General features: G+C 44.5%; 1 protein-coding gene across 4 annotated transcripts in view; it reads right to left on the reverse strand.

Moving 5' to 3' along the window:
- LOC147716752 (dehydrogenase/reductase SDR family member 4-like) overlaps positions 1-21,250 on the reverse strand; it is a 197,851-nt gene that overhangs the window by 90,607 nt on the left and 85,994 nt on the right. For all 4 annotated transcript variants that reach the window (XM_086923697.1, XM_086923695.1, XM_086923696.1 and 1 more), the window contains exon 3: positions 10,479-10,656. In XM_086923697.1, coding sequence (XP_086779823.1) covers positions 10,479-10,656 — 178 coding nt within the window. The remainder of the gene's footprint in view (positions 1-10,478; positions 10,657-21,250) is intronic.

A 21,250-nucleotide genomic window follows, 5' to 3' on the forward strand; every position in this document is an offset into this window, starting at 1 on the left:
TCACTGTTCTCATTTCTCTTGTTTTGGATCGCCTCTATGTCTAAGGTTGCTGGTGCCCACTGGGAGCTCAGGGGTACCAAGACTCTGACCAGACCTATCATGAGGAGCTCATCCTGTGGTAGTTTGAGGCATTTAGTGATAGGCTCTCAAGGACTGTTGTAGGAAAACCAACGAATCAACTCCTTGATCCACCATTATCGGTAGGGCCTTATTGAATGTCATCATAAACTTTTTCCACTTCCATATTCGCTTGGGGCCACTGGGAAGTGATTCTCCTGTGTCTGATGTTAAGATGGTGTAGGTACTCCTTGAATTCCTGACCATGGGTCATCAACCCATTATCAGTTTTCACCTTGTCAGGCAAACCAAGCATGGCAAATATTTTTTCAAGTGCAGGCTGAACGCACTCAAAGGCTGTTGACCTGATGAGTTCCACTGCCAGGAATTTGGTGTTGCGGTCTACCATCAAGTGTGTGATAGCTTCCAAAGTTCATGTTTACTGTTGACCATGTCCTTTTGAAAGGATCTTCGGTGATTATTTTCATTGCCGATAGTTCAGCCTCAGTGATCAAACAGGAATGCATCCCTGCACCACCTCTTCCACTATCCGATCCATTCCCAGGAATCATGCTTTGGTCTGTAAATGTGCCTTGGTCTTGGCTTGACCCTGGTGTCCCTCAGGGGCTAATTTTACAGTGCGCCTCCACAGACTCTGCGACACTATCAGTTGTTGTCACCTCCTCAGAACCCCCTCAGAGCTCTTACTTAGTTCATCACGGCAGTGCGACATTCCAGTCGGTGCTTCTTTCTCCTCATCAATGAGGCTGTTTACCCCTGCAAGGAATGCTTTCCACTTGTGCGCCTTCAGCGCCTCTCTCGCCTTTCTAATGCAAGTATCCTCTTTGGTACCCTCTACTATTTCCTCTGTTGACAGCACTCGGGGACATGCTAGCTCAGTGATGAGATGTATTAAATCCTTCAACTCCTTCATCAATTTCTCTGTGTCCTTGGATCGGCTGTCAAGAGATGGTGTGACAGGTAATCTGCTGGATTGTTCTCTCCGAGTTGGTATGAGATTTCAAGATTGTACTGTTGTAGCTACACCAGCCATCTCTCAGTTTTTGGTGGCCCATTCCTTGCTGTCCCACTGAATAAGAGCACCAAAGCTCTGTGATCCGTTATGACATGAAATTGGTGTCCACAAAGGTAAAAGTGAAAGTGTTGGCATGTCCACTTGATAGCAAGTGCTTCCCTCTCGACTTGGGCAAATCTGGTTTCTACAGCTGATAGTGCCCGACTGGCATAAGCGATGTGTACCCACTCCCCAGAGGTATTTCGCTGTAACAGTATGTCTCCGAGCCCAATGGGACTGGCATCCACAACGAGCTCCATCTGCCCTCCTGGTCTGAAGTAGGCTACCATTGCTCCCTGTAGCAGTGCTCCTTTCACATCTCTAAATGCCTGCAATGCTGCACTAATCCACTCCCACAGCGTATCCTTCTTGTTTAACGCCCGCAAATGTTCAGAGATGGTCACCAGTTGGGGAATGAACCTCCCACAGTAATTATCCATCCCCAGGAAACAACACATCTATGGGGGGTTCTGGGGAATTGCTGCCGCCCTGATGGCTTCCACTTTCGTAGGATCCACTTGAAGGCCCTCTTTTGAGAACCAATAACCAAAGAATTCTACTTCATTGGAGTAGAATGAGCATTTACTCTTGTGGAGTGTTAGTACTTGGTTGATGAGTTGCTGTAAGGTAGCCCTCAACTGGGCATGATGCACCTCCAGTGCATTAGAAAAGATCAGGACGTCATCATTGACATTGATAACGCCTCCCTTATCGCATCCTGGAATACCACTGCTGCGGAGGAGACTCCAAAGCGTAGTCTCTTGAATCCCCTTAACTTCACATGGGTCGAAAACGTGGTTATGTATCGACTGGCCTCATCCAGCATTAGTTGGTGATACCCTGAGTTGAGCTCCACTTTGGAAAACCACTTGGCTTCATTTATGTCTGTCACTATTTTGTCGATTGTCGGGGTAATATGACTTTCCCTCTTGATTGCCCTATTCGGTAATCACATGTCCAGACACAATCTTATTGCCCCCAGCTGTGTCGGTTTGGGGGCCCTTACCAGGGGTGACACTCATGGAGTGGGACCAGGACACTTTTTCCATCAGACCCACCTTCTCCAGCCTGATAAGCTCCACTTCTACCAGGGGTCGAAGGTGGGAAAAGTACACACCGATCTCGTAGTGCCAATGGCTTGACTGTTCAGTCTTTGTGTAGCTTCACTTCGACATCCTTTAGGCATCCTAGCCCCTCAAACGATTCCGGAAACTCGGCCATGATGTCTTCCACATGTGATAGGTGTACTTATTTGGAGAATAATACCAACCACAAGTCCTCTGCTGTGTGGAAACCCAGCAGGGTTTCTGAACTTTGCAGTACGACATGAAATTTAGTAAACAATGGCATTTTTCCATGACTTACTTCCACCTATATGATTCCTTGCAGAGGTATGGGAGTAGTGCCCCCCATAGGTATATAGCTTCACCTTGGTCTTCACCAACTGAGGCCATGACTCTAGACCCTGATATTGCTCTGCATCGAGAATGTTCACTGATGCCCCTGTATCAATGAGAGCTGTTATTTATGTGCTGCCAATGTTCACCTTACACATCGGTGGTGGTCTCTTCTTTTAGTTGTTACACCCTCAGAATAAAATGGTGAATACATCTCCCTCATCATCCTCTTCATCCTCGAGGATTTCCATTTGTTGGATCAACACTTGTGCCGCACTTTGTCCTTCCTCCTCTTCGGATACAAAATTAGCTGTTTCCTTTGTCAATCAGCTGATGTAGGGCACCGGGACATGCTTTTGTGCAAAATTATCTGGTTTCCCTCATTTCAGGCATGTTCTTCCTATTGCCGCACAACCTCTCAGGGGATGACTGGAGAGTCCACAGCTTCCGCATGACTTCTCACTTGAGGGGGTCTGGGCCATTTCCCTTCCTCTGCCAGACCATTTGCAGATGGTGTCAAGGGGTTCTTCTTTGACCTTCACCTGGACAGATTGCGATGACACAACTGCTGTGCGAGCCAGTGCTGATTCCTTCTCTCCAGCCCTAGCATCCACCAGTTCATGGGATCTACCCAATATAAGGATCTCATCAGGCAATATACCAGGTTGATGTAAGATCAATTTCCTTAAATTGGCAGATCGGCAGCCTTGAATTTGTTGCACCCTTTCTCCACGTGCTTGTCAATTCCTGGGCACATGCTGCCTAATGTGTACAGTCATGCAAAGAACATCACCACTGATGTATCTTTTTGTTGACAGGCCTGCCTTAGTTTAAAATGTTCATAATCTGGATTTTATTGCCGATCAAAATACATGTTCGGCCACCGCCACGTCAAAATCATCATCAGTGCCGGTATTAGGTAGATTCAGAAATAGTTTGTACAACTCATCTCCTCCCCTTTGCAACATGGTTGACCTTTTTACAGCAGCATCCATTTCGCCTGAAGTGCAAAAGTAATTTTCTAGACGCCCTATCCATTTCCTCCATCTCTGCGCCACTGTGGCAGGGTCAGCCAATTGACTAAAGGGTGACAGTGCCACCAGCGAAGAGAGTGCACAGTGCTCATTGGTGGGCTCATGTTCCTAATGGGACCGCACTGACATCTTGTTTAGGATTCCACCTTCCTCTGACCACCCATTCGTCCTGCCCCCCTGTCTTCCCAGTCACAACCAATTCAATAGCACTTCTCGCCACCGTCACAATGCATGTGCTCTATTGAAAACGTGTATAATTTTCTTTCTTGATCTTTTCTTTGTCTTTGCACACAGCCGGGCTCACTGCGGTACTCTTTCGGGCCTCGGTCCATGGCCACGCCCCAGTCTCTTCTCCATGGTGCTGCACCGCGGCTGCTGTTACCACACCCAGTCACCCTCTTCACAGGGCCGCCTTTCCTTCCACCACCTTGCTGAGGGGGAATCACAGCCTCCACTTCTTCCACAGCTGCTCCAAGCAGGGGAACTCTGTCGTCCTCTTCCATAGCAGTGCTCGACTTCACCACAACCGGCCGCTCCTCACCTTGCATCTCGTACTGACTCAGCATGAACCCCAGACAGCACAGCTCCATAGTACTCGATCTGTGGGGTAAGTCCACCTCGTCGCCAGTGTAGCGGGCACCACCCTCGCACATGCCACTCTCTCGAAAGGACAATCGTACAGTGAGCAGGGTAGCCACACCAGCCACCACTATGTTGTTACATGCTTGGATCATGAGCAATTCGAGCACCTTTATTTATTCCCTCAGGTCCATGCCCGGCCCCTTAGGTGCATGTTGATACAATGTATAGTAGTGGCCAAGTGGCTCACTACAGTGGGGATTCAACTGGGCATTCGGGCTACTCGCCGGTAGACATGCCCTACGCCATCAGTGCCTAGGACGAATGGCACCCAGTAGGGTAGAATCTGTAGGAGTAAAGGCAAGCCAATGCAGAGCTGGCAGCCTACACGTCCGTCACCATGACTGACTAGCCACGCCCCTCCATGCACTCAAGAGCCTTCATATTGTTTGGATATTTGGGCAGGGCAGTATCTGTTGGTCAGTATTCCCAGATTTGAATATTAGTGGGGTTAATATTCTTAGTTGTACTTTGATTATTGCACACCACTATTTTCCACTGACAGATTTCAACAGATCAAAGCTGCCAATATTTAAGGGTGGCAAGGGTGGTAAAGAAAAAATATACAAATCTTGGTGGGATCAATACAGAATCTGCATGTTATGCCTCATTTCCAGAGCCGGATCTCAGAAAAAGAGGTATTATCCACACACAGCAAATACCTCAACCTTAGGGTTTCAGGGTTTTTTTTTCAGTGCTTTCCAAGCATGTAAAAATCAATGGTTAAATAAAGATTGAGAGATAAAAAAAATCCAGGAGATAGAAGAATTGAGCTGGTGCTAGACTGAGAGAACATCAGAGAAAGGAGGAATATAGGTTGGAGGAAGAAAGTGGAATCTAATAAATTAACAGAATGATGAAGAGAGGGATGCCAGCACAATATTTAGGAGAGGTGAAAGAGAAGATAAAGCAGGGACCAAAAGACGGAGTTTGAGAATGTATTTTTTTTAAAAGATGAGAGGCTGAAAAATAATAAAGAGATCAAGAACATGTCTCAAGAAAGAAAGTAAAGTAGACAATTAAAAGAGGCTGAGGGAGAACAGAAAGGGAATTTAAGGTGAGATAAGAATAATGGAGAATGAGAGACACAAGAACAAAGAGTTAAAGAGAAAATGATTACAATGGCAAAGCAGACACGGTAATGGAAATTAAACATGGGGAAATCAAATAGAAAGAATTGGAATAACAGTGGCACATGCAATATCACATTCTTTATCGTTGCCTAGGAGCCAGGCATCCCATTTCTGTATCTCATCTGTAAACATTATTGTTGAGTTACACTGACCAGTGGTTCAGCTTTTGTTTAAATGTGCGAAGACTGCTCCTTAAGGGACAGCACATGCATCAAACATTTTACCAGTTGCAAATGGGCCAACTTGCAAAATCTGCCCGTTTGCGACCGTTAAAATGCCTTCACTCCTGAGGCGGAAGCCGGGAGCTTTTTAAAACTGTCTAGTTATCTTGAACTCTTTCTCTTGCGAGTCACTAATTGTTACTTTTTTGCTTTAAAAAAAAAACTACTTACGAAGCATCTCTGTCGCTCGCTGGCACAGGCACACCGCGCTGCAGATCTTATCGCAGCCGCGGCCCTCTGGCAAAATCCCCTCAGCTGCTGCCATCACTGGCATGCACACAGGCCACGCCCCCTCAAGGCCACGCCCCCTTGCCCTATAACTGGCGCTGAATACGAGCGTCCAGTCAGAACCTTCACTCCTGAGGCGGAAGCCTGGAGCTTTTTAAAACTGTCTAGTTATCTTGAACTCTTTCACTTGCGAGTCAATAATTGTTACTTTGTTGCTTTTAAAAAAAAAAACTACTTACGAAGCATCTCTGTTGCTCGCTGGCACAGGCAAACCGCGCTGCGGATCTTATCACAGCCGCGGCCCTCCGGTAAAATCCCCTCAGCTGCCGCCAACACCGGCGTGCACACAGGCCACGCCCCCCTCGAGGCCACACCCCCTTCACCCCTCCACCCTCAATAAATCATGTGTATGTGGAGGAAGCGCAGCGGACGAGCGCAGCGGGCGCGACGATTGCGCGCCAAAGGTGCGCTTAAGGCAAGCTCGTCCGCGCCGAGACCGGGCCTAGGGCCACCCCCCCTACACCCTGAACCGCAAAACCCAGGCAGTACAGCGCCGCAAAACTCCTGGAACTAAGGCCCCATCAATAAAAGTGCAGCCAGCATCCGCTTCACGCAGAAAAACTCCCACAAACCTGCAATATCTGCAAATCGACCCTCAAACCCCAGCTGACCTCAGACCAATCCCACGAGTACCGAATGTTCATGCTAAATTGCAGGTCCCTACCCACACATAGGGAGGAATTTGCACTCCTGATGGAAGAACGTATGCCTGACATTGTCTTCCTGACGGAAACTTGGCTCACCTCAGACTCCGACCCGGCCCTGGTCACAGCCCTTCCACCAGGCTTCCAAATCTCTCGTCGGGACCGGCCTGAAGGTAGAGGAGGAGGCTTAGCAATCATCTACAAAGAGCAGTTCCTCTGCCGAGTCATCCCAGAAACCATCCCGGACTGCGAGAGCCTAGCCTTCAGCCTCGAACTCTCCCCTAACAACTGCTTCTCAGGTACTCTAATTTACCGCCCCTCTGGTCCCCCCAAGCAATTCCACAACCATCTGGCATCGATTGTGGCCGAACGAGCCAGCACCTCCTCTAACTTCACCCTGCTAGGAGTTTTTAACTTTCACTTTGACTCTGTAGCAGACCATACGGCAACCACACTTACAGACGACCTAGCAGCGCTGCAATTACTCCAATCTGTCAGCTCTCCAACCCACGTTAAGGGCCACTTGCTAGATCCAGTATTTAGCAACTGCGTAAACCTGTAAACGGGTCTTCCTATCCCCCTCCCTTGGACTGACCACCTATTGGTCCCCTTTTCATGGACCACACCTAGGCCCTTAACGGTCAGACCTACAGTAAGAATAGCCAGACCCTGGTCCCGCCTTTCAACCGAAAAATGGACCACCAAATTGGCCAGCAACCTACCTCTCCGTAATGAGGACCCCTGCCTCGCAAACCAGACATACAAAGAATGGATCACCCAATCACTCAATCACTCCCTACCCAAAAGAAAAACCACAATTAAACGTCCTCACAAGTCCGCTCCCTGGTATTCAGAAGCCCTCAGGGCAAAGAAACGCCAGTGTAGGCAAGCCGAAAGGAAATGGCGTCTGGACTCCTCACCAGGAAATAAAACTCAATACCGAAAGGTAATCAAAGAAGACAAAGAAGAAATCATAGCCAGCCAAGCAGCACACTTCTCTAACAAAACTATTTCAGCCAAATCACAACCAAGAGAAATTTTCCAAATTGTGAAAAACCTTACTAAACTGCCACCTAGCCTGCTTGAGAACAAATCCACAGAACACTGCAACAACATGGCAGATTTCTTCCTCCAAAAAATTAATAAAATCTACGAATCCTTTCCCCCCCTGTCCACCACCCCCCAACTCAGACCAATTCTACCCTGACACCCCCTGTATCTCAGCCTCCTCCCACATTGGACCTCTTTCCCCCCCTCAATCTTGCGACCCTAGAATCCATGGCTTGGAAAGTCAAATCAGCCTCCCCTGACGACCCAGCCCCGCCAGACGTCGTCATGTCAGCTTCCCAAGTCACTCTGCCCATCATAATGGACCTCCTAAACTCTTCCATCAACGCCGGCATAGTCCCGCCGGAATGGAAACGAGCCATGGTCCGAGCCCTTCTAAAGAAACCTAGCCTGGACCCTTCAGACCTCAGCAATTATCGGCTAATCTCTCTACTGCCCTGGCTGAGCAAAATCCTAGAGAGACACATCAACGGCCAACTCGTTGCCTACCTAGAAAACCAGCATTTGTTGGACCCCACCCAAACAGGCTTCAGACCAAAGCATGAAACTGAAGCCGCGCTCCTCATGGTCACCGAGGAATCCAGAACCATCCTGGACCAAGGAGGATCAGTGGCAGTGATCCTCCTTGACCTAAGCGCGGCCTTCGACACGGTCAGCTATGACATCTTGCTGGACCGGATGTCTAATATCGGCATAAAAGACAAAGCATGGCTATGGTTCCAATCCTTCTTGAAGGACAGATCCTTTAGGGTATTCGACGGCGAGGCAATATCTACTAGCAGACCATTAAGATGCGGAGTACCACAAGGCTCCTCATTAAACCCGGCGCTCTTCAACATTTCCATGAGGCCACTGGCTGAGGTTGTCCGTCAGTTTGGAGTTAAGATCATCTCCTACGCTGACGACACTCAGCTGGTGGTCTCATTGGCGCAGAAAGCTAACATGCCTAAGACAGGAGGGCTCAGAAAATGTCTAGAGGAAGTAAAGAGCTGGATGTCCTCCTCCTCACTCAAAATGAACGGGGACAAAACAGAGCTAATGCTTCTGGGCCCGGCCGACCCTAGATCTTTTAATGCTCTATGGCCACCCCAAGGACAACATCAAGAGCCTTGGGGTATGGCTGGACAGATCCCTGTCTTTTGGCACCTAAGCCACCAAACTCTCAGCTACCTGTTTTGGCCTCCTTAGGATGCTAAGGAAGATCTTCCATCTTTTACCCATGGAAGCCAAACAGGTAGCCATCCAGGGCCTGATTCAGTCCCGCCTGGACTTCAACAACGCCCTCTACCTCGCTGCCCCAGAATATACACTGTGGAGACTTCAAACTGTGCAGAATTGCGCAGCCCTCACACTACTTCAGCTCCCTCGTCGCCAATCCGTCAGAGCCCGCCTGATCAAATTACACTGGTTACCAGTCCGCCAAAGAATCCACTTCAAAGCCATGTGTATCGCGCACCAGGCCTTCTAGAAAACAGGCCCCCTCATCACCCGTAACCTAGTCTCCCACTACCAACCTACCAGGAATCTTCGATCAAACCAGGCCTTCATGGCCACAACACCCAGAATAAAGAAGGCCAGAACTGGCGGTAGGACCTTCACCCACAATGCCTCCAAGACCTGGAACACCCTGCCCCTCCATCTGAGAGCCAATTCCAACCTCTCCTCATTCCGGAAACAGCTCAAAACATTCCTCTTCAACTCCTCTCAGTAATTGCTCCGCCAGTCCCCCCTGGTTCCATCTCTCCCCTCTGTTGGTTCTTAGCGCTTGGACGCCCCCGGGCAGCAATCGCGCTCTATAAATCCACATACAAATACAAATACAAAATTTTCCGATACATCAAAGGCATTGCATTTGGAAAATAGGTAATTCCAATTTCTGCGGTTACCTAATATGTGAACGCATTTAGGGAATTGCAATTAGCGATTCCCTAAGTGCGATGCATGTAGCATTTCTTACACTACCACATGACCACCATAAAATTCTGTTGCAATTAATTCGTTTTTTATGATTATCTAATACCATTATACGAAATTGTAAAATTATTGTTTCATGTAGACTTCAAAAAATATATGTTAAGCAGTTTAGTATAAGCCAGTGTCAGAGGTTGCTGTAGTTTTGACATCTCCTGCTTTCTAATGACTATGATATAAAAAAGAAATAGAGAAGAACATAAGAAGCAAAGCAAATTTAATTTGCAATTACAATTTTGCTTAGTGTCTTGCCTTTCACATTGTCGGGTAGCCATGGCAGCAGGCATTGTGACACTACTTATCTGTAATAACTTATTACAGTAAAGTAGCTATGTCATTTGTAATTACAGTTGAGTAGTAATGTCACAGCTAGAAAGTAATAAGTAAAATAGAGGAAGCTTTTATACTAATACTGCAGTCTTCCATACATGGTCATCTTTCCATAAGGCAAAGCGTTATACGTGTGAGCTGAATTACTACATATGGCCATTGAAATGGACTTTTTTAGTGTATTACGAGGAGGTCTTCAACACCCAATGCTATGTATTAACTGCATTGGAGTAGTGTGTGGTTGTTTGATGTAGTATTCATGAATCTGGAGGTGTGCACTCATTCCATTGTGGCATCAGATGCATGATGCAGCTGACAACACCAAGCATAGGCTTTGATGAAGCTACTCTAATGAACTGGGCCAAAAATGAACATGACTATTATGCCTTCAAGCTAAGGCTAGATACTTCACACATGAAAATCTCAAGGATGCTCATGTTAACAGGCCTGGGCTTAGATCCTTTTAGAGGACCACAATGGCTTGGAGAATTGTTAAGAAAAATCTCCATGGAATATTTGTTCTCAGGTTCCTTGGGGGGACGGCGATGCTAGGCTTCTAACCGGGTGCCCAGATATTTAGGAAGTGTTCAGATATGGACATGCTTTGGTTCTATTGCTTACTGTGGCTATCAGCCTCTGTCTGTCTTCCTCCTTCCCGACATGACATATAGTTCCCAACACACTGAGATTCTCTGCCTTCAACTCCTCCACTGCCCGGTCCACGTTCACCTTCTTACGGCTGCTCACCACCACGTGTGCACCATCCTCTGCTAGACGTCGGGCAATTGCAAATCCGATCCTGAAAGAGGCCAGATAGGTACCATTAACTACAGGCCTGACTGTAAGGGAATTAGGGGCAGCAACCAGTTGGACATTTAGAGTCGTCTTTCTCTAGTCCTCTAAGTGTCTGTACTCCCAGTTATACTTTAATCCTATCCACTTACCCGGACAGAGCCACAACAAGTTGCTCTGATTAAACTGGTCTTACAGGAGAAAATGTTGAATATATGGCAAAGAAACAATACAAAAGCAAAGAACATTTATATTGAAACTATTATAAGTCATTGGCATTGGCTCATAAACAAGAACTTAGTTGTAAGAAAGTTGTAGAGTGTTGCCATTTATTGAGGGTCATTGTAGTCTGTTCTGAGCCTAATATTAATAATAAGAATTATCTGTCGTTGTTGTACAAGAATGTATACAAGCAGAAGGTCTCTTCTCAGTGGATGCTCACTTTTTTAGTTCAGCTCATTTTGGTCTAGTAATGTGAAGTTTATTGATCAGGTTGTTGGCAGATATCTGTAAGGGCTTAACAGACTTCTGACCTCCCTGGTCTCTTACTTTCTACTTCCAAGAACCTTATTTCATAGCATGTTCAACTTACTTAGTAAACTACTGACATGCCCCTTATTACTTGACATCCACAATCCCTCCTTTCGAATTATCAATCTTCCTTCGGTGTGGTAGGGCATTGTGACCTTTTAAAAAAAAAGTAGGCAGCTTCTGAACTGCCCCAGCCTCCCTTTGATTCCTTGTCATGCATCAAAGCTCTGAAACTGTAATCCCCCTTCCAAAAGAAATCCCCCTGACTTTGGTACTTCCCACCCTCCTTCACAAACACACCTTGCACACACTGGTTTCCTATTGATTGCATAAGTCTCTTGATCTCAGGTCCTGTGTTCGGAGCCCACCATTTTAGGCAGTGCTGTGCTCTGCTCCTAGGGTGTTCCACAGAGGGCCCAAATCAGCCAGGGGCAAAAGTTTGTGTGCCCATTATTTGGTCTAGGATGGATCCAGGGCCCAAACCTTATCCACCTCCACTAGACCTTCTGCCATTCTACCCATAAGAACTGATGCAGCAAACCTGACATTTTGGGGAGTGTAAAACTAATGGAAATGTAATTTTACATATGCACATTCTTCAGAAAGCTAAATAGACGTAGGCAATGCAATAAAATCATTAACGCATGTCATACATTATCATAAATGTAACTTTGTAAAATATGTTTTGGTATCCAAAATGATATTCCTAAAGTGTATTGTTGTCCTGAACTTGAGGATGTCTGATGCCTGCATTGTATAATATAATAGTTCAGAAGCTGACATATGTTCATTTAAATATATGATTTACACCGACATTTGAGTGCCTTGGGCTTGTTGCATTCAACTGCATAAACTAGAATTGCAGGCGTAAAAACAGGTCGAGTTAAGCCTTATTATGCAGCTGAAATTAAAACAATCCAGTTAACGTGAAATCTATTATTTTAGAACTTGTGGATAACTGAGGAAACTCTTTGTCAGGAAGGCGACAAAGAGAAAAAGCATCAAGAACTTTCAGACAAAAAGCACACCACTCTGCCACACACACAAAAACACATAGAAACTCGCTGAGAGCCAAGTTAAGACTTCATTATGCAGAAGAAGAATTGATGACCAATGGTTTTTCATCTCATCCTGACAGTGAGAACTAATGGAGAAACAAAACACCCATGGAATCATGTTCACCGTCAAAAGGATTCATTTAATTTATTGACTGTTAATGTTTTGTGTGTGTTTTGAAAGAATGCGGACCCAATTTATATATTGGTTGTAAGTATACTCTGTCACAATGTCAACGGAGTATGCTTACTCCCAAGATAATGGTCCGCCTGATTTAGATGGGGGCAGGTCATGGTTTTGGCTACAGCGGTGAATACCCCGTCACCACCATAGCCAAACCTCTCAGTTGGCCCAACAGAATAAGGGCCATAAAAGAACTGGCTTTATGTCTGCACACCTGAATTAGGATTGTTTTACTTTCTGCCATCTCCAGGGAAACCCTAATGGGTAAGGAAAAAGCAGAGGCTGTTGCTGTTGAGCCCCTAAGGCAATCACTTATGCAACACATACTAATTGACAAGCAGCTGTGGCCGTGCTGTTTAGCTTTTGAGACTGTGATGTAAAACTTGTTCTAAACCTGCAAAGGGGTAGGACAAAGTCAGATCAGATGCGAACCTGAGATGCAATACAAAGTTGCAGGATTAGTACCCATGATAATCTATGATAGAATATTATAAAACGATGGAGGCAGGCAAAGTTAACAAATCTAGACGCATTCTCTCCTTAGTGTATACAATGTTGTGTGACCTGCACTATTAGGCATTGCGTGTGCATCATTCTTCTAGGGACAGCATGTCCAATTGACCAGGTCAACGGCCCCTTGAAAGATGGTGCGGAGACTTTTATGGGATGGAGTTGTATCTTCCTCAGCCATTACCCACGACCAGAATTCACCTCTAAATTAGTCACATTGTTGTATCTCTGTTCCAAGACAAGGTAAATGTATCACCTGGAAACAATAGTCATTTCTCTTAATTCATTTAGTTTCGGTTAGGTAAGGCAGGATAGCTGATGTGTAAACAGAGCAATCAGGAAGTAAGTCTCTGGATGTCTTTACAATGTCTCTTAAAGGGTAGGCAGTCTGGACTCATCTTGATTTTCCTTTGCTTTAGTTAAACCATTCTCATTATTAATGTCCTTAATATTGCTGGTGTATTTTCTTTACATTAAATGTACATTAGTATTTCTTGTTTACAAAATTCTTACTAAGTGTTTAAGATTGAAATAAGAATTAAAAAGGGATGGATTATGGCCAGAGAGTGAACTGATTTGAACTTGTCAGATTAATAAATAAGGCAAGGGGCCAGTACAAAGCTGTTTACAATGCCCATACAACCTTTGATAGAGGAGAGCTGCAATTTTAGTGTTGTGAGTTCGGAAACTTTAGATTCACGTTCCAAATGAGTTCATAGAAAGAGAAGGCAATCAGGCGGTTTAGGAGGAAACAGAAGAGGCGGTTTAGCAAACAACAGCATGCAAGGTTATCTCTTTGATGGCACTGACAATACTGTAGTATGTGGGTATGTTTCATGTGTCTGTGTGTCCTCAAGGAATTATTAGAATGTGTATGTGTCATTGAAGGTTCTGCGTTCTTGTGGAACTTTCCCTCTGGTTGCCAGGTGAAAGTCAGTTCTACTGGTCCCCTGCCTGAGCAGCTGGTCTCAAGCCATGGGATCTACTATTTTGACTGATGCCAATAAACTCCAATTATATCTCTACTATATCTCCACTGCCGTTTCATCCTTGGAGATTCCTACACACGGATACCACATTTTGGTACAAGGAATGGGGTGTGCTGTTTTGTGGCCTTGGACTGCTTGCAGGCTGAAGTCAAGGACCCATCGTCTGGATTCATTTTATTTGTAAAGAGCAGCTGTTATATTTGGAGCGGATTCATTGCTCTAATGCACAAGGTGCATCCCGCTTACAGCACCCATTTTAGCTTTCTGGATTTTTAGATCTCGCCTACGCAGTGCGCATGCGCTGCTTAGGAGGAGTCCTTTAGGAATGGATTCAGTTTTTGGCCCAAAAACGTGCAAGCGTTGTGTTGCTTTCAATGGCAACGCGTGCACGTTTGGTGATTCCCTTGCAGGAGCGAGCTTTGAAACCATTTGTGTGTAATTAACAGATGGTAGCAAAGCTCGCTCCTGCAAGGGAAACAGGTGCAGCCCCCCCCTCTCTCTTCTCCCCCTACTGCCTCCTACTCTCCTCGTGATTTTTTTTACTTTGAGTGCGGGGCTCGCGCGCTTGTTAAAGTTACCCAGGGCGATCCACTAATAAAACTAGAATTTGCTGTCTGCAGTAACTTCTAACGGAGGTCTTATTTTTCCTAATAACTACTACACTGATTTAAAACAGTACAGCTGCAAAGTAATACCAGAAGAACACATCCAAGTACCCACAACCAACCACGCAGGAGGAAACATGCTCTGTTAGACATGGGAAAATGTGATTGCCTTCCATTGGTTGAAGGAAAAATTGTCATGTGAATGGATAAGTGAGTTCTCATTTTTGATTGATTGCAGTGTCTCTAAGACTGTATCATTGCTTTTGAGTGGCTAAGGGACTGTAGCTCATTGGTTCTGGTATCCAGAGCACGAAGTATACAATAAACACTTAACCCAGACTAGCTTGGTTCTTTCTTTCCCCTGTTAGCCGTTAGTGTTTTTGAGTCGATTTGTGATGCAGCTGAGAGGATCGCATTGACCCGTATTAGTAGGATTAGCACTCGAGAATAGGCTTCTCAAAGAGAACTACAACGCCGTTTCACAGAAACGTTTTTGGCAGTTGATATTCTTCTGGTCTTTAACTGTGTCACACGCCCATAACTCTTTAGGAGGTGCCTTCGGTCACATTATCGCACACACCTTCACACGCCTCAAGTATCTTGTCCATAGCTCTCTGAAAAACAGAGGCTGCGGATACCAGGCCGAAAGGAATACGAACAAATCTAAAAGTCCCAAATGGAGTTATGAAGGAGGTGTAGTTCCTTGAGGCTTCATCCAATTTAATCTGATGGTACGCAGATGCTAAATCTATAGTACTAAACACTTTAGCCCCACCCAACAAAGCAACCATCTCAAATATGTTGGGAAGGGGATAATGGTCAACAACCACACATTTGTTAAGTTGTCCTAAATCAATACACAAACAAAGAGACCCATCAGAATTTCGAGCTGCCACTAATGGGGCAAGCCAATCAGTACTAGAGACTTCTTCAATAATCCCCCCTTCCTTAAGTTTATGTAACTCTTTCTTCATTTCTTCCCTCACTGCTATGGGAACATATCTAACTTTAGAACAAAAAGTTGAGAATTAGGACCTACAGGAATCTTTTACTTAAAATCCTTTAGACATCCAAGTTCACTTCTGAAAACCTTGGGAAACCTTTGTTTGATACGACGTTCTAAGGACGAGTCTGAGTCAATGAGGACCGTGCGAACAATTTCTTTCAGTACAATCAGGGAAGAGCTTCTGGGATAAAGCATCACACCTAGGTCACCCTTTTGTGAAACATAGATCTTCCCTGAAGCAAAACGATCCTTGTATTCAATAAGACCTGTAAAGTAACCTTTAAGTGGAATGGGTTCCCCTCCATAAGCTAACGGAGGGATATCCGACTTAAGAAGAGTTATTTTGTGAGCTAAATTATTCTCAAAGAAACTCATTGAGACAATCGTAATTTTTTCTCCAGAGTCAAAAAAGTACTTTGGTAGATTTTCCCTCTACAAGGATAACATATAGGGGGCAGGAATTAGGGTCTAAACCAGAACCAATTTGAACAACAATTTGTCCACACACAAAATCCTCTTCAGGAATATCAGAATCTACACATTTTACATTAGAAAGGGTTTTTTGGTCTTGCAAACAATTGAAGATGACCCTTCCTTTTACACTTTGAACATATCACATTTAAAGCAGGACATTTACTGTCATTTGTGAAATGCCCAACTTTGTCGCATCTAAAACATTTAGGCACATCGTTTTTTTGCTTAGATTTGATTGAACGATCAGACTTAGGGTGAGGTATTTTCACCTTCTTTAAACTGCATGAACCGAAACCTGTTTATCTTTCATTAAGGTATCTACACATTTTAAGGAATGTTCCACACTTTTCGCGACCTGTAGGGCTTCATCCAATGAAGGTTCATCTTGCAACCATAGTTCCTCTCGAACCTTTTCTATATTGCATCCAAGCATGAATTGGTCTCTGATTCTTTCATCTGTTAAATCTGCAAATCTACATGAAGAAGTTAACTTCCTTAACTGAGTAACATAACTCAAACTTAATAATCAAGAATAAAATGTTGTACAAAGAAGAGTGTTCGTGTCACTAAAAGAAACTCAGAAGCACAAATTTGTAAAGGACATTAATTAAAAGGAAAGAGTGTGCGTGTCACTGAAATGACAAGCAATCTGTAGTTTACCCTGGTATTGTAAAAGGAATTGTCAGAGGGATGACACGCAATCCTTAGAGAATAGTGTGTGTGCCACAGATGTGTCCGTAACCCTCAATAAAAATGTCTGTGTCACTGATGTGAAACGCTGATGTGAAAAGAAATACAAGACTGTGTGTGTCACTGTAAACAAACGTAAACAGGAGCTTATCTTCTTAACGCGTAGCTAGGCAACCTGGAGATTGCTTTCGCGTATAACGCTTGATGCGCACTGATGTCAGTTCCAAATATGGAAGGTCAAAGGAGTCTAGGACGCTGTGACAACAACGCGTAGCTAGGCAACCTGAAGATTGCTTCCGCGCACAATGTTTGGGGTGCACTGACGTCAGCTCCAAATCCAGACGGAAGAAGAAGAAGAGGGCACAGTGACGCGTCCGCACACTCGCCGTACAATGAAGAAACGAAAATAAAGACAGCCAGGAACGAAGAGATGACGAAGTTCCAAGAGTCAGGGACTCGACGACATCACTCTCACTACGAAGGTAGGAGAAAAGTGTCATCCAAGTCAAATGATTGTGTTCCTTTCTGTGGCAGACTCAGTTCACCAAAGTTTAGATGAGCAAATTAAATAAATGCCAACAGTCGCTCCCACGGCGATACCACATGACAAAGTTCAATATAAACGTAGAACTTGTGAGAAAAGGTACCTTCCCCTGAAAATGTATGCTGCAAATAGTGAGTTTGTAAAGGGGAAAAATAGAATTTAATCACAAACCCCTTGACATGAATGAATTGAGGAGGAAGGTAGGCAGAGATGAGCCCGCGCCGGTTATCAATCACACAGGCTAAATAACCAGGTGAAAAACGCCGCGATCGCTCCCAATCTCAGGATAAGGTTGGAGATCCAATGAAAGTAAAATCACAGCACCTTGTGTAGGAAAATCCTTCATTACCAGTAAGTTTGAAAGAGGGTTAAAAGATTAAGTTACTGTTAGGTCCTTCTCCTCTTACATCCTACCAACTACGCCAGTGTAAGATTCAAGCAGCTGAAATGACATGTCCAGGAGGCGTATTGATGGAGTAAGTTGTAGGTTTATTATAAGAGGAAGAAGAAACCCATCCAGTCTCCAAGCCAGTCCAAGTAACTCCAGCTTATTTGAACACTAACATTCCAAGCATCTAAAAAGAACCTTAGGTCAGAAGAAAGGCAAGATACTGCACTGTGATTGGTGGAAATCTTCACATCATGGCAGACCCCGGTGCTCCGGTCACTATCTAGTCAGATAATACCTTCTACTCTTTTTGGCCTCCTTCCTTTAAACTGGAAGCTCCTGATATTTCTCAAAAGGCCTAGAGGTCAGTGGTATGAAAGAGAAAACCTTCCGGATTATAAGCAATAGACGGGAACCTGCCGAACAGACATATTTGATATTTTCTGTAAAAGTCAGGGTATTATCAGTCATTAGTCCCAGATTACTAGCAGGGAGCACGGGAGAGAGCAAGGGTTCTAAAGTCTCCAGCCACCTCTCGAAGGTACATGCTAAATCTGGTCCAAACACTATGCTTTCAACCTAGTCTCAATTTAGGGACAGAGAGTTTAGATCCATCCATCCTGCAACTTCATGGAGCAATTTTTAACATGGGTTGTGTCACCATCCAGTCCAACATTCTACTGTGTAGCATTGGTAAAGGTATGAAAGGGGATATCAATAAATTCAATGAGGGAGACATTAAACGCAAAATACAGGTTGAACAAGGCGGAACTTAATGGATCCCTGGGGAACTCCATTAGTGATCGAGTTACGGGGGTCTTTAATTAACCAGGGCCACCACTTGAGCCTGGTCTTGCAAGACGAGTAAACCACTCAGACTTTGCCTGCGATCCCAGCCTCAGTTAAATGGTTTCACAGGATGAAGTGGACGATGGTATCAAAGGCCGTTGATGTTTCTAATAAAATCAGGGCCGCCACTCCACCTCGTCCCTAATGTGTCTGATGTCATCTGTTACTTTGGCCAGTACCGTTTCCATACATAAGCCTTTGCGGAAACCAGATTGTACATTATTTAAGGGTTGATTAGATTCTAAAATGTTAGTTAGCTGTTTATTCACTAGGGTCTTGATCAATTTGGCAAAGAACAGGCGGGATTGAGATAGGGGGATAACTAGACAGTGCTTTGGGGTCTAGCAAGGGTTTCCATAAGAAAAAAATAGACAAATGATTGGTTTACTTTCCCTGAAGTCAGGGAGCATTTATACAAATTTGCCAGGGATGGAATGATGACCTCTGAAACCTTTTTAACACATTCCATTCTGGCTGGAACTCTGACGATCCAGGGACTCGGGCCCTTCTGAACGCTCGTGGCATTCACCGCACCAAAGTGCTTTGGATATATGTGACTTGTTACCATTTTTTGCTGCCTTCTTTCATGGCCTGAGTGACAGCTTCTACATATATCTACGGCCAGATATATCTTTGGCTCCAATGTCCTCACAGTGTTATTTATTTGGCCCTCCGTATCCATCCATTGACGTGAGCCCTACTCTCAGCAGTTCCCTCAGCCAGAAGAGTTCCCCATGATCTGGGATTTTCGAGTTTGTGCCTGTCCAGGTTCCCCAGGCGATTGCTGCTTTTGCATCTTAACGTTTAGAGCCCTTAAGAAGGTGTGACTTGCACTGGGGACCTCATTTATGAGGCCGTGCGTCACTTTTACGCCGCCTATGCGTCACTTTTTGTGACGCACCAGTGGCGTAAAAAATGCGCCTTGTTGCGCCATATTTACAAAGTGACGCATCTAGGTAGATGCGTCACTTTGTAAACCCCTGCGCCACATTATACCTGCACCAGGTATAATGTATGCAAGGGGGCCTTATTGAGGCAAGGAAGGGTCATAGAAGTGACGCAGTGAAATTTGTGAGATTTCACTGCGTCACTTTTAGGACACCGTTGCGTCAAAATCTTGCGCCTGCCTCACAGCAGGCGTAAGACTGATGCAGGCCCTTTCACATGGGGCTTGCCCCATGTGAAAGGACGCATTGCTGGAGTTGCGTCACTTTTGTGACAGACTCCAGCAATGCGTCACTTTTGCGCTTACAGATACGTCAGAAATATTGACGTATCTGTAACTCCTTGCGACATGATGCGTCATACATTAAATATGACGCATCAGGAATGTCGCAAGGAGTGCGCACTGAGAAGTGACGCATCGCTGCTTTCACGCAGCGATGCGTCATTTCTCATAAATGAGGCCCCCAGGGTCTTCCACCAAAACGTGCGTTGGAGCATGTCCCAAGCTGATCGGCACAACCTTCCTACAACAGTTATTACCTTATGCTGAAGTTTGGTCTCTATAATAGATATAAAAAATATGCATCAACCATCTGTCGGACAGAAATTGTTAAACTGTTGTAATTGCCAAAAATGAGGAACAGGAACAGTTCCTGTATGAACTTATTTGCATTGTATGTTAGATTGTCTCTCGTGAAAGTCATTGTGCTGTCTGGCGTGTGGTTTTGTCTTGCAGTGTGATGAGTTTGTGAACGTAGTGTGGTTTGGAATGGATTGCATGGCTGAGTTGTTTGTATTGTGCATTTGATCTGTTTTTGCTTACACCTGGGTATTAAGAGTGTGTGTGACTGGCTATCTATTCTTTGTTATTTTATTTATTGCAATATTTATTCATGCAATTTTGATATCTTGGTATATTATTGATTTGAACAATAAACTTTGGGTATTTACCCCAAAATAAATGTCACATGGTATATTATTGAATTGTTTTCCCCCTTTTTTGGATACTGTGTAATGCCAGATGGGGATGGGGTAACCTATTTTCCCTTTTCTTGATTCTTGACGTTAAGCTTATTGATTAAATTACTTTCAGGCAGTGGGGTTGTGTTTTGATTGATACCTTTTTAACACTGAACAGAGTAAACTTTGATTGGAGAATAGAGAAGTTATAGAGCTCAACATGTTAGGAATCTCTTCTACGGCTTCAGGAGCGAGCAAAGACCAGGCTTCACTAGTGGATCAGATTAGATCAGAATTTGGGGGACATTTTTTCACTAGATTTATGATTTTATTTTGAAAGAAGTCCAACAGTCTGTCATGCAGCTCTTGTGATGGGCATGCCATGCTTTTGTAGAGCTTGAACACCTCCCTAGTTGGATTTTTCGAACCAGCTTTAGTAACTTTGATTAATTTATAGTACGATTGGTGTTTAGCTTTATAAAGAGATGTATATATAACCGAATAGTTTTTCCTTCATTTTGTTTTTTGTACTTTGCAACCATGCTTCATGGATTTCAACTCGGAAGTGAACCATGAAGCAGATGAATGATTCATTGCAGGTTGTTGTTTTCTAAGAGGAATGGTGGTATCGAGGGATGTAGAAACCTATAGTCTAATAACTTTGAATTTAGAGTTGGCTTACTGGCGTTTAAATTAGGGTAAGAGGTATGTAAGCTAGTGGCCCTTTCTTCGGAGTTAAGTGTGCTCCAGCGTCTGTACATAACCTCTCATTTCAGAAAGAAGGAATTAGTACAACTGGTAATGGAAAGAGTAAAATATAAGAGTCGGTTGTCAGTCTTTGTTAACTGACTGGCCCTATTAATTGTAACTG

The sequence above is a fragment of the Lissotriton vulgaris genome, chromosome 5 (genome assembly GCF_964263255.1).
Source record: "Lissotriton vulgaris chromosome 5, aLisVul1.2, whole genome shotgun sequence".
Taxonomy (NCBI): Eukaryota; Metazoa; Chordata; class Amphibia; order Caudata; family Salamandridae; genus Lissotriton; species Lissotriton vulgaris.